The sequence below is a fragment of the Epinephelus fuscoguttatus genome, linkage group LG4 (genome assembly GCF_011397635.1).
Source record: "Epinephelus fuscoguttatus linkage group LG4, E.fuscoguttatus.final_Chr_v1".
In the NCBI taxonomy this organism is placed as follows: Eukaryota; Metazoa; Chordata; class Actinopteri; order Perciformes; family Serranidae; genus Epinephelus; species Epinephelus fuscoguttatus.
Window position 1 is genome coordinate 8,129,675 of NC_064755.1, and position 13,244 is coordinate 8,142,918.

Below are 13,244 nucleotides of genomic sequence, written 5' to 3' on the forward strand. Positions count from 1 at the left end.
CCTCATTTGCAATCCGCTTATGAACTCTGTTTTGCGCGCCCATAGACAATTATAATACCAATGAACATTCTGAATGAACTATGGACAATCAATCAATCTACCAATCTCTACTGCGGACTGTGATTTATCACCAGTGAGGTGACTTGGTGGAGTACAGGTACTCCAGGTGTTTTCCTGGACTAGGACTGTTGCATTTCTTTTGCTGTTGCTATTGTGAAACTGTAAACTGAACTGTTTATTTGTGGTCAGAACGAATGGTTAAAACAAAGTGCACTTTTTCCCTCTTCAAACTTCTCTAATAATTTCAAATCAAGCTTGAACAAAGTCATATCTGCAGATTGTAAATATTTTGGGGCTACTGTTTGAATTCACTTTTTTTCCACTGTTAATAATAAGGCACTGGCCACTAAACCATAAATATTTGTCTGTGTTGTCTTTATACTGCCACACGCACCTCCCAGAGCCGAACCTTAGCATTTTCTGATCTAGTCCAATTACCACCTTATAAAATTAATAAACTTATACTCTTCTTATTGAGCATTACTACATGTACTTGCTACACTAACACTAGCTGAAGACACATTCTGCTTGAAGCGTACACAACACGCCCCTAAAAAACATGCCCACCACCAGTAGAAGACAAGCCCACCAAGGCGACAGCTATCTGAACCTTCCTTCAATGCTACACTGTTGTGAATAAGTGAGACCAAATGTAGCAATAATCCACTTTATAATTCATAATACATGAGTACGTGATTCCCTTTCAATGTAACAAAATGTAGCCCTTCCCTTGACACTTTCTGTAACCTTAACCATCTCTCTTTTAGCATAGTAGTTCATAGCTAACATTAACTAATCTCTAATGTAGCATTAGCGTTAGTAATAAGATGTACAGTGTGTCTCATATTTTGTGTCATATTTTGATTGCAGAAGTGAGCTAAGTACATTTTCACTGCACAGTACGGGAAAATGCAGTGTAATGAAGCTTTAGTAAAAATTCAATCAGGAAGACAATACTTTTCATGCTCAGGCTGTAAGTTTTCTTTCTTAACCTGCTATTCATCCATTGCACGCATGCTCACTGACTATCTCTTATGGAGGGCTAAAAGTGCCAAAATTAAATAAATAAATACATCATTAAATAATTAATTAAATATGTCATTAATTAATTAAAATTGCAATTAAATACATAAATGTGTTATTAAATGTGTCATTAATTAATTAAAATACCAATTCATTTTAGGTAAAAAAATATATATATTATTTCACTATTTAATTAATTATTTCATGGTCCTTGTGTTGCAGTGGATCATGAATTTATTTTATCTGTCAACCTCGCCCATCAACGTCGGTGGGCGGGGCTAACGCGAATCGAGTCTAATCCACTGCTTTGGTCTGCCTTGAAACCGAAAGTAGAAGAAGTCTTTCTAAACATGGCGGCTGTGTTGATGGAGGATCTCCATGAACTTTAGAGAGAGTTGATGAGAGATATTTTAGACCTTGCAGAGTATGTGGAAGCAGGACCTGCTGACCCCGAGCATGTAGCGTGTAAAGCAGAGCTAATGCGTGGTCATCTGAATGCAAGAGGTGTGCGTGTTCCAAGTGAGTATGATATGGGCAATATTTAACGATACAGTACAACATCACTACCTCTCGTGTGATATTGCTTTTATACAAAAGTTCAACCACAGCCTTTAGCAATGCTGAGTAAGGAAATGTTAATAGAGGGTGATGAAATAAATTATTCAAGTAGGCTATGTTAGGCTATATAGCTCCGCGAAAAAAAACAGTTCCCTCAGTCTGTTGCCAGGCAACGCAGCACACACACTATCCACACTATCCATCTTCTCGGCGTGAACGTCAGTTTGCAACAATATAGCGAGTGTAATAGTTGGCTAAGGTTATATTTCGAAAACCTGTGAGAGAAGTGATTTTACTGTTAAATGCCTCTTGTCCGATCAAATTACCCGGTCGGAACTAACTGTTGTATGATTGGATTTATTTTTAATGTATTTATTATTTAAATATGAACTACAAAGTAAATTAGTGAGCCTAGCTAATTTTAAGATAATATTCATGTATCCATTTGTAATGCATCAGTAATTTTATTTGCAGTTTACTTGAAGCCAATAGCCGTGCATTAAAGTATCCTATCCTGAACTATGGTTTGCAACTTGTTTATTCTATTTCAGAAAATTAAGTGAACTCTGATTATTTTTGAGGCTGTGGTGGTTCTGTAGTGTAGTAGTTTTACACACATCATTATATTGTCTTTTATTATGACACCACTATTTCCTCAAATTAAGTGACTCCTGAAGTATTTTTGTTCCAGTACTGGTCTAGTATGTTAAACAGGTGTTTCTAATGAAGTTGGCATTGAGTTTATGGTTATTTATTTTATTTTCCTCCCCTCAGTCTCAAGACTGCAAGAGTCTTTACGCAGAGTTGATGCAGAGGGAGTCTACATGAGACGTCTAAGACTGCGTGTATTAAGACGACGGCAGTATTCTGTTTCTGGCCCAAACTCTTTATGGCATATAGATGGCAATCATAAGCTCATCAGGTCAGTGATACTAGCAGATAAACAATGGCTCTTTCCATAGATGTCATTAGAATTGTTTTACAATAAAGTTGTGCCTTTTTGTGTTCACAATTGCCTGACAGGTGGAGATTTGTTGTCCATGGTGGGGTGGATGGATTCAGTCGTTTAGTCGTCTACCTGACTGTGGCTGGCAATAACAGAGCTAGTACGGTCTTACGGAGCTTTATCGCTGCTGTTGAGCAGTACGGGCTGCCATCAAGGGTACGGTCTGATAAAGGGGGCGAGAATGCAGATGTAGCAGAATTCATGATCAGGAGCAGAGGTACCGACAGGAATTCGCACATCACAGGCAGAAGTGTCCACAATCAACGGTAAATAAATATGTTTGGCAACTAGGCTCACACAAGCAGCATACCAGTTGAATGTACTTCTTTAGCATATGTCACACATAAATTAACACCTTGTCATTTTTTTTCCCTAAACACAGAATAGAAAGGATGTGGAGAGATGTGTATGAACATACCCTGGACCTCTTCTATCAGATCTTCACTTCATTGGAAGATCAGGGAACACTGAATCCAGACAATGAGGTCCATCTTTTCGCACTGCACCGGAGCTTCCTTCCACTAATCCAGCAAAGCCTCGACTCTTTCAGGGATGCTTGGAACTTTCATGGTCTTAGAACTGAAAGGAATCAGTCACCACAGCAACTCTGGAGAAGATACAGAGAGCAAGGCCCTATGGAGGATCCTACTGAGGTTAAAGATCAACTTTTAACACTTTTTAAATGTCTGTTCCTCAAAGGAATTATGGGAGAAAATATTTTACTTGAAACAGAGGTTATAGCATCTTCAAAGTCTCCTGAGCTTTCAAAGATCAACCTCTGAGGTGTAGTTTCTATTGTGTATACTGTCCATAACTGTACTATTTTACAAAACTGAATAGGCAACATTTAGTTTTTCACCGACTTGGTGACCAAAAATAACAATCTTAAATATTTTGTGTAATGACGTGTCAGACTAGTTTTAGGTACAAGATTGATCATGCTTGTCCTCCATTCAGGTTTATGAAGACTATGGGATCGACTGGAACGGACCTCACAGTCTTCATGGAGGCACTGTGTCAGTCCCCGAGGTTCAGCTGGCCCGTGAGCTCTCGCTGGAAGAGGTTGCCATTTTGCCAGCTCCAGGAGTTTCTGTAACTGATGCACTTAGATCATATGTAGAGACTGTGCAAGTTTTATCAAGAATCATAGCAGACTGATGTCCAACCCATGCTTTTATTTAGCATCTTACAACAAGCGAGCATAAACTGAAAAAGTTTGCTTTCTTAAAAAAAAAAAAGAAAAACAGCTGTTTTATTTTGAAGCTCTACCATAATCATTGTTAAGATCTTGTAAATGCACTTTATGCACAGCTCCGCTCATTTTCTTCCTGTCTCATTATTAGCCACAGAATGAATAACATGAATGCTGTTCTGTTAACACTGAAAGCTGAAGATGCAGAACTGTTTGGTTTCAGTAAGTGGAAAAAATATTTTGAATAAAACACTGATCAACTACTGCACAGTATGTTAAATGTTTTCAACGACACCGAACTTGCGTCAGTTGACCTGACCTACTGAACAGTGCATTCAATGACATCTGTCTGAAAACTTAAATAAGTCCAAATCCAGTCTGTGCACTACTTATGGCACAGACAATTGCTTCCTCGAAGTCCACGTAGGTTTTGAAATGAGCTGGCAGCTTTAGTGTTTCAAAGCATGTGGAGGACGTAGGAAGGGTTCCCCCAGAGATCTCCACTTTCAGTTCAGGAGGAAGCTTCTCCCAGCCAACCCAGAATGTCAGCAGCTGGGCCAGTGTACCTGATGAAGCTAAAAGTCATAAAATGGATTCAAGACAATATTTAGTTAAACTTTAATTGATCATATCTATCCATGAGACATAGAAGCATTTGTAAAGAGAGCAATACATTTGCCAAATAAGGTGTTAATACCTGTTTCAATGAACATCCTCAGGAAGCCAGTGATGCGGCACGTGGACTCTATGTCAAAGTCTTCATCATCACTGTCCTCAGCTGGCCATGTGATTTTTTCTAGGAGCATCTTAGAAAACACATCAATGTAATTATTTTAAAGGGAGAACTTATTTTGGTGAAGGAATATGCAGATCACATTCTTGGTAAATGGAAAAATAACCAGCTCAGTCATTGAAAACATGTAAATTCATTAAGTAAAGTCACAAATGTAACTAAATTAAATGACATACCTGGGGTGTGAACTGCATTTCAGCCATTTTAGGGAAAAGAAGTGAGACAACATCTGGCCTAGATGTCAGCAGGGGCCATACCATCACATCTTTCAGTCCCTTTCTCAGCTGTTTAATTTGGTGCATGGTCCTCCCAATGACCTAAGAGACAGGCCCAACCCATATTACAGACCAAATCCTCAACCCAACTTTAACAAAAGACATTAAGACATTAACACATTTTAGAATAATGTATTCCATTTTATACATTTCTGCAATTGATGTCTTTAGTGCTCAAATGCAGTGGGCACTTGACTGTATCGCCTTTTTAAAGTATATTATCAAAAGGCAAATTCACAAAACCAGATGTGTGTTGCTGAGCTGCTCTTTTTTTGTAAAGGTTTACATTTTGTTTTGTATAATCATTTTCCTACTTTGTCAACATTTGTGAAATTGTTTTTTTTTTTAATACGCCAGTGTTCTATCAACACTTGCATGAGTGAGAAATATTGAAGTAGTTAAACTGTATATGAATTAAATGCTGGTTTTCAAGAACTTTAACATGACTATGAGCAAATACTAAAGAATATGCTAAATGTTTTCCATCTCTGCCAGTGTTGACATAACATAACATAACAAGCCAGGGTTCACAACACTTTCGATAATTTCAACAACTACAGCAGTGAATTCTGTCACTTAACCAGCAGGAACTCACTGCATGCAGTAGAAGTTTGTTATGTAGCCATCTCCGATTTGTTTTGTTGACTGCTGGGAGATCCCAAGACAGGGAAAGATCTGAAACCGTGTCCTTCTGTTCTGGTGTAAGTTCTTCATGTTCAAGCTAAAAATCAAGACCATACAAGTTATTACATTTGCCCAAACAATAATTTTGCAAGGCAAAGTTTTTTATGATACATACCAGTTTTACTCCTGATGTGCAGATCAGGACAGTCTTCTGTAACAACAGTTGCCGTTTCAGGGTCCCCGTTGAACAGTACATGAACTACAGCAGGACTTAATCCTGTGACATGGGGGCCGTCATGCAGAAAGCTGTGGGCCAACATCCTTCCTGCAACCCGGAAGAGGTCACTTTCAATGAGCACCTCTGATGCTGCTGGAACAAGATGGTCAGGTTCACCCTCAAAAAGCAGTGTTCGGCCCATTCCTCCTGTAAAGTACCAAGAGAGCAGGGGATAAAGACAACTGATATACATTTAAAAATTGCATCATATTAACCTTCAAAATAGTAAGAGACTTACCAAGATCTAGACTGAATCCAAACTGCAGTTTGGATATTATTGTTGTCATAAAGTACCGCATCACTCCCTCTCCGACAGCAACATCACCTGAAACAAAATACTGATAATAACACAGTGGAAAAATAGTGGCTGACTAATGCAGTTGACTGGATAAGGTAACATAACTATTGGCTGTAATTTTAGAATAGCATCCTTAATATTGACTATTCCAGATAACAGGAGAATATTGTGCTTTTCATGAGTGGTCATCAAATTATATAATTTTTTGGATCCCATTCTCCCATGTAACAATTCCAAATAAGATACTTGAGTGGTATAAACTTTACTGATACATTTATATTACAAACTTTATATTACCTACCAAGAAGAGTACAGTGAAGTGGACATGCCCATTCTTGCGGCTGTTTATAGAATGAGAGAAGTTCCCGTTCCCTGTCCTCTTCAGAGTCCCTTACATCCATTTTCATTCTCAGTGGTTTCCCAGATGCATGTTCCCTTAGCAGATTCTCTTTGAAAACCTTGGCAGCTTGAGCTGGTTCTTTGATAAGCTTCCATTCTAGACAACAACAACAATAATAATAAAGTTATATATTCTGGAGAGACATGTTGTGAGTTGGCATGTCACCTGCAGATACAGATATCCTCTCAGTCTACAGAAAAGGAGGAAAGTTCTGGCCATGTCACTGACAAACATGAGGCCCAACATCTGCAGAATCTGTTACAAAGCTGAGTTGACACAATAACAGCATTCTGAACAAAAACTAAATATTTTAAAAGTTATTATTAAGTTATTAATTGTGTGTAATTGTATTCTCTTATCTAATTATATCTTGCAGGTGTCATTTTTCTATTGACTGAGTTTAAGTTACAATCTTACAGCAACCCTATTGTGATGGCACAAACCATTGTCTGTTTCTTTGTGATCCAAGTCCTTGTCAGTCACTGCTGGTACAACTGCATTCTCAGCTGATGTTCCAGGCCTCACTGGAACACTGTCACTGACTGGGGCTGTCTCTCTATCATTTTCACTTCGGCCTCCCTCTTGTCCTCTCTCCAATTCCTGTATGGGTGTCCTTGAAGTTAACAAAATTGAAATTATGGTCATACTTTATTATTTGTGTGCACAACACTCTAAGAGAGACATTTTCCAAAATAAAAATGAATATGCTACCCTTGCATTTCTTTAGGAATTACATACCCATTGCAGCTCAATCTGTGCAGCTTCATCTCTGCAAAGGGAACTTCCTTCTGACAGGTGATGCAGGGGATGACTGGACCAGAGGCAGTTTGTGAGCTCTCCTAACAACAACAACAACAACAAATAGCATTTAACTAATGATTAAAAGTCACCAGTGAGCTTTGTTTTGATTATGTATTAAACTGAGTCTCTGTAAATATGTACACAATCTATGGGTAGATCCTGTTGAAGTGGACGTATGTAGATTGTAGCCTGTCCAATCATCGTCGATGGATCTTTCAGATAGGCAAGGGTGTATCCAGTGCTGGGACACGCAAGCAGCACAAGATTTCGGCTACGAGTAGATCCTGCAATTTTTAGAAATTCAAAGCCTCCCCCTTCTTTGAGCTTCGGAAACACTTCCATCAGTTTATTTGTTATAACCATAGGATCGTTGTCATTCCCTGTAAAAAAAAAAAATAGACATAACTCATATTGATTGACCTAAAGCCTGTGACAAATATTATTCACACTATGAAAATCAATCATGTTTGAGTCGAATATGAACATATGGAAATACTTCTGACTAAAAAGAAATGCCGAGTTGAACTGCAAATAATTTCAACGAGCCACAGACAGTACAAACTTTTTTTTTTTGGTTTTGGTAAATCCCTAATTTCATACTGACCTGAAAATGTCACTTTTTGCTCTCCAAGCCCAGAAGTAAGGAGGTCTGCTTTAAGCAGCACGCCTGGAACTTTATTTGCCTTGTGGTCAGCCAAACAACAGACAGTGTGTGTGTAGCTTCTACGACTAACTTGGACTTGTGCTGGTCGTCTCGGCATGTTCCTTCTGGCTCCACCGTTATACGGCGCAAAGAGCCTTGCTGCCTCAGCTGCAACACAGAAAAATGTCACAGCTCAATGGTCACCAGTCAGCTAAAACAGCCTCAACTTCTATCTTGGCATGTCACTGCCAGCTAACACTATTTTGTCGATTAGAGAACTAGTTTTATGCTCCCACCATTTAGCTACATTGAACATGTACACGAAGCACACAGTAATGGGCCTGCCGCAAATACATTTTGATCCAACTCCAAATTGTTATCTAATTTAACCCACACCTGGGTCCCGAGTCACTGATTAGTAGCACACCTGGCTAACATTAAATCATTTAGCTTACCTTGGACAGGTGTAACGTTACGTGATGGAGCAGCAGGTATCTGCTGTGACTGAGCCGCCGGAGCCGGAGGAGTTCTGCTCAGAGCTTCCTCAATCAAATTCGCTGCTTCTCTCAGCAGCTCTGGGCAGGTTTTTGACATTTTGTCCTGCACCTCACACGCTGTATCAACATTGGGGCTAGAGGATCGAGTCTAGATTTTTAGCTGTTGCCAATAAAGTTTTGTTTAATAGAGTATCCAAACCAACGTAGAGGTGAATAGCGCCACCCAGTGTATCGGAATGTGTTCACAAGCTGTGCATCAATCCATTATCTGGAATCGATTTGCCTTGACTTGATGTGCAGGGTAACCAATCAGGTATTAGGATCCGCCCACCGGCTTTGATGGGCGAGGTTGACAGATAAAATAAATTCATGATCCACTGCAACATAAGGACCATGAAATAATTAATTAAATAGTGAAATAATAATATGTTTTCTACCTAAAATGAATGGGTATTTTAATTAATTAATGACACATTTAATAACACATTTATGTATTTAATTCCAATTTTAATTAATTAATGACATATTTAATTAATTATTTAATGATGTATTTATTTATTTAATTTTGGCACTTAAAAGTATGGGTATTTTAATGAATTAATGACACATTTAATAACACATTTATGTATTTAATTGCAATTTTAATTAATTAATGACATATTTAATTAATTATTTAATGATGTATTTATTTATTTAATTTTGGCACTTTTAGTCCTCCATAATCTCTAGGTGTCATTGTCTAGGCCTGTCAATTGAGTCATCTCCTGTGTTTCAGCTGATTCACAATCAACCCATAGCGCAGTGACACACCATCTCTGTCAGCCGATGGCTCTTTCTCTGCTGTAATTTTTTCTTGCTGCACTCGTGCACGCCCTCCATTTTCCTATCACCACCTAGTCTTTACGGATTCATCAGCCTCATCTGCCTAATCAGTCATCATCCTCAGAGTCATCAGCCCACACCACCTCCACCAGTGTCTGGACTCCATGGGGAGATGTACAGTATCTTACTGCTCCTCAGATGTCCCTTAATCACAAAATATCTACCTCTGGGGTCCAAGTGCCAAAGACTTATGTTAAACCTTAATCAGCACAAATCACCTGTTAATCTGTACACTCATATTTCATATCAAATATTATCTTTAATCAATTTTCATTGTGGACTGACGTGTAGGTATGGTGGGTGGGTCCGATAGCCAGAGGGTGGGTCACATAGCTGCTCCAGATGCAGTTAAACCTATTCAGAATGCATGAGCAGAATTCCAACATACGCATTTGCCGTGGTGCTTTACTCATCTTTGCATGAGACTAGGTGTTTTAAATAACACCTAGGGCTCTAGTTTCACAGACCGGGCGAGGCGGAGGCGCAGCGCACCTGCACTTCGCCAACTGGGTGTGGCCAGGCGGATTTTGTAAGTTTGGCACACCGTGCGCCTGGCGCAGCTACTCCTCTTTCCCACCTCCGTCCCTCCTACCTGCGCAAGTCGGAAAGAGGGAGGAGAGAAGGCGTGGAGTGGGTTTTACACACATCACACCAATCAAATGAGCCCCTCTCCTCGCCCTTAAATGTGCCGCGCAAAGGCGTAATGAGAGTTTACTCAATTCGCCATGGCAGAAGAGAGCAGCAGCATCAGACAGCCAAACTTCTCCCAGGAGGAAACTGATGTTTTGGTCTGGGGCGTCCAAGCTCGCAGTGTCCGAATATACGGAACTGCGAGCAGACCTCCACGGGCTGATGATGCAAAGGTAGCCTGGGAGGAGGTCACCACAATTGTAAATCAATGTTGCGTTTCTCTCGTGCGCGCGCGCTCTCTCTTTCTCTCTCGCAGTCTCACTCTGTTTCTTTTCTTTTGACTTTTCTAAGATGACAGATGCTGAATATATACTCCCTATCTGATGCTGTGGCTGTTTGTGGTTGGCTGAGAGGGATGTGAACTCAGTTTGCAGCTGTGTTAATCAAATCAGGTTGGGTTTCCATTACGCCTGCCAAACGTGCCAAACGGTGCCAATCCCCTTTGATCTGACATCAGATGTGACGGAACAGTCGGTATAGAGATACATTTATGTGCTGATTGCAGATAGTTGCATTGATTAGTGTTTTTTGGGTATTCATTGCATCTTTAATGTGCCTGATATTCTGGAAACCTGCCTGTGAGGTTTTGGTGACGTGTGCGCACTGTCCGCCAGTCAGCCAAACTTCAGCTTACACCGGGTGCGCTCCGCCTGCGCTGACAGTAGACCTGGTTTCAGCTGGCGAGCTTTTAGCGCACCTTCGGCGATGCCTTTTGGCACGAAACTGTCACTGCGCCAAGCTGGATCTGTCGACACCTCCCCCTGCTGCGCCGCCCCACCCATCTCAGCGCACCTCGGTCTGCCAAACTACCAAACTGAGCACGTCTCGGCTGCTCAAAACTAGCTCTGCGCGGGGTTCGCCCCCCTGCGCTGCGCCGGGAAACTAGAGCCCCCCTCTCAGCATGTGTGTGACTGTGGTGTAGCCAAAATGCATGTGTTCAGGAAGTACTGAGCATACAACTGGATCAGTGAGACTTGGATTATACTGCATGAGTTGTGTAAGAGTTTGTAAATGAATCATTTGATTTAGTTTTTCTGCCGTTGTATGACTTTAATTCATCAAGAATTTTCTCAGTTCTTGGATTCTTTCACTGTGGAGGCATGCAAGAAAAACAGCTCTCTTCACAAATTCAGTGTAAGACACAGTGAGTAACTGATGCACACATGAGTACTTGGGGAGTAAAGTATTCCTTTAAAACATACTAACATGTACATATGGATATGACACTGTTTTTGTTTGCAGTAATCATTCCTCCTGTTAATACTGGCCATTGAAAGATCCCTTTCTGACCTGACTCAATTCTACACCTGGAATCTGTCATGTTTGTTCAGTCACTCATCACATGGTATGTACTAACTCTAAAGCTCAGTCCTGGAGAAGAGAGGAGTTGCATCCTTGGTTGATTAAATGCTGTTACCTCAGTGCCTGTAACACTTACGTGGTTTCCCACATCATCATAACTGATAAATACTGTATGGATTCAGATTATGAAGTAAACCTGGTATAACTTGTACAGAGAGAGGTCATAATGTAGAGGCAGCAGACAGCCAACATACATGAAAATTACAGCTTAAAAATGCATGCAAATGTTTTTTGTTTTTTTAATTTCCAAATACTGTAGTTATTTGGTTATTCAGTGCTCTTTTTTCTTACTGTCTGTGTGTGACTGTGGTATAGTGCAGTTTAGATCAGGTAGCTGTGCCTCTAGTATTGCGGTTTATCAGCTGCCACACAGGAATACACACACAATGATACACACACGTATCCACATCATTTAATCAACACCCTTCATCTGTCTGAATACACCAGTCCAGTTTCTAATCAAAAAACTCAGACTCAGAGGGTTATTGTTAGTGGTGCACCGTGTGTGTGTGTGTGTGTGTGTGTGTGTGTGTGTGTGTGGGAGACAAGGTCTCACCTGTGGTTCATTCTCTTATCATGTGACTAACAGTTGTTCATCTTATTCAAATCATTTGTGACTCATATTCTATTCAACCAGTTATAGAAAATGATTTCCATCAGTTGGGATGTTTCAGTGGTATGTTTTATCATTTTATTTAATCAGAGTTTGTTCATTCCAAAAATTCCACGATTGATTCTAACTTTTACACCACCAGGCCAGTTTTGTCATTTTTTTCAGTTTGGTTATTCCTCTTGTTCATTCAATCTGTGTCCCTGCAGCCTTTCAGTTATGTGTGGTAGAGGAGAGTGGGGTGAGATGAGCCAGTGGGTAAGTTGACACAACCCCAACTTCCTAGGCAACTGTGCACATTTGTTATCATGTGACCATAAATTCAGGAAGCACCTATCTTTTGTACCTAGCTGTGATGGAGAAAGGCGCATGGTATTACCATAAGTATATATTTACACATAAAAACAGTTTTTTGCCTGTCAAAGTGAATTTTCAGCATGTCAGGTAAAACAACTGTTCTGTCAAAGCAAATTTATCCACCAAATGGGGTGAATTAAGCCGGTGGTCCATCTCACTCTACCATAAAGGACTGAAGTTAAATAAAGTCTCTGAAGTATAAAATGGTGTTTCAACACCGTATCATGCAACTGCTTTGATTGATTGTATGTTAAACATTGTAGAAGCTATCATACCGAGAACCTACATGACAAGAACCAACACCCCTTGTAAAGACGGAGAGAGCAGCCAATGATGTCAACGGTGAAATATCAGATCAGTGGCAAAAGACAAGATTATGGGCAGGTCAACCCTGGGGAGGTAAATAAAAAAAAGAAGGGTGTAAAGGAAGTATAAACAGTGAGGTACAGTGGAACAGTGGAAGAGGGTCTTCACAGAGGAGGTGCAGGAGAGACGGAGCTTGCAGACAACATCAAAAAGGCTGGCTTGTTTCTTTGGCCTTACTCCAAAGAAATGCTTTGAACCGGCATTAGAAATGTCAGAAAGAAACAACATTGCTGTCTCCAATAACTGGGTTTTAGCAAGTACGGTAATGCTAACTTATTTCATGTAGTTAAATACAGTATATTCACAGAACTGATTATGTTCTTTAATGTTGAGATTGGTTTAAGAATTTTATGGCACCCGCCCTACTGGAGGATAGGGCACTGTGAAACTACCCTTCACCCAGGTTCCCCAAGACCTATTATTATCTACAGGTCAACACACACATAGGTGTAAAGTAAGTTAAACAGAGACATGGCTTCAAGTGCAATTGTACAAACATTTATTTTTTTTCTTTTATAAAAAAGGTAAGA

General features: G+C 40.0%; 2 protein-coding genes across 2 annotated transcripts; one reads left to right on the forward strand and one right to left on the reverse strand.

Moving 5' to 3' along the window:
• The first annotated feature begins 1,563 nt into the window (after positions 1-1,563).
• Positions 1,564-4,815, forward strand: LOC125887507 (uncharacterized). Its single transcript, XM_049574371.1, has 5 exons — positions 1,564-1,602; positions 2,416-2,563; positions 2,665-2,913; positions 3,030-3,300; positions 3,605-4,815. The coding sequence occupies exons 2-5, from the start codon at positions 2,466-2,468 to the stop codon at positions 3,803-3,805; spliced, it is 819 nt and encodes a 272-aa protein (XP_049430328.1). The 5' UTR covers positions 1,564-1,602; positions 2,416-2,465; the 3' UTR covers positions 3,806-4,815.
• Positions 4,816-5,623: 808 nt separating this feature from the next.
• On the reverse strand, positions 5,624-8,544 carry LOC125887273 (uncharacterized). Its single transcript, XM_049573969.1, has 8 exons — positions 8,406-8,544; positions 7,449-7,687; positions 7,245-7,345; positions 6,950-7,119; positions 6,408-6,602; positions 6,047-6,133; positions 5,707-5,955; positions 5,624-5,628 (listed from the first exon to the last, which is right to left on the reverse strand). The coding sequence occupies exons 1-8, from the start codon at positions 8,542-8,544 to the stop codon at positions 5,624-5,626; spliced, it is 1,185 nt and encodes a 394-aa protein (XP_049429926.1).
• Between the last annotated feature and the right edge of the window lie 4,700 nt (positions 8,545-13,244).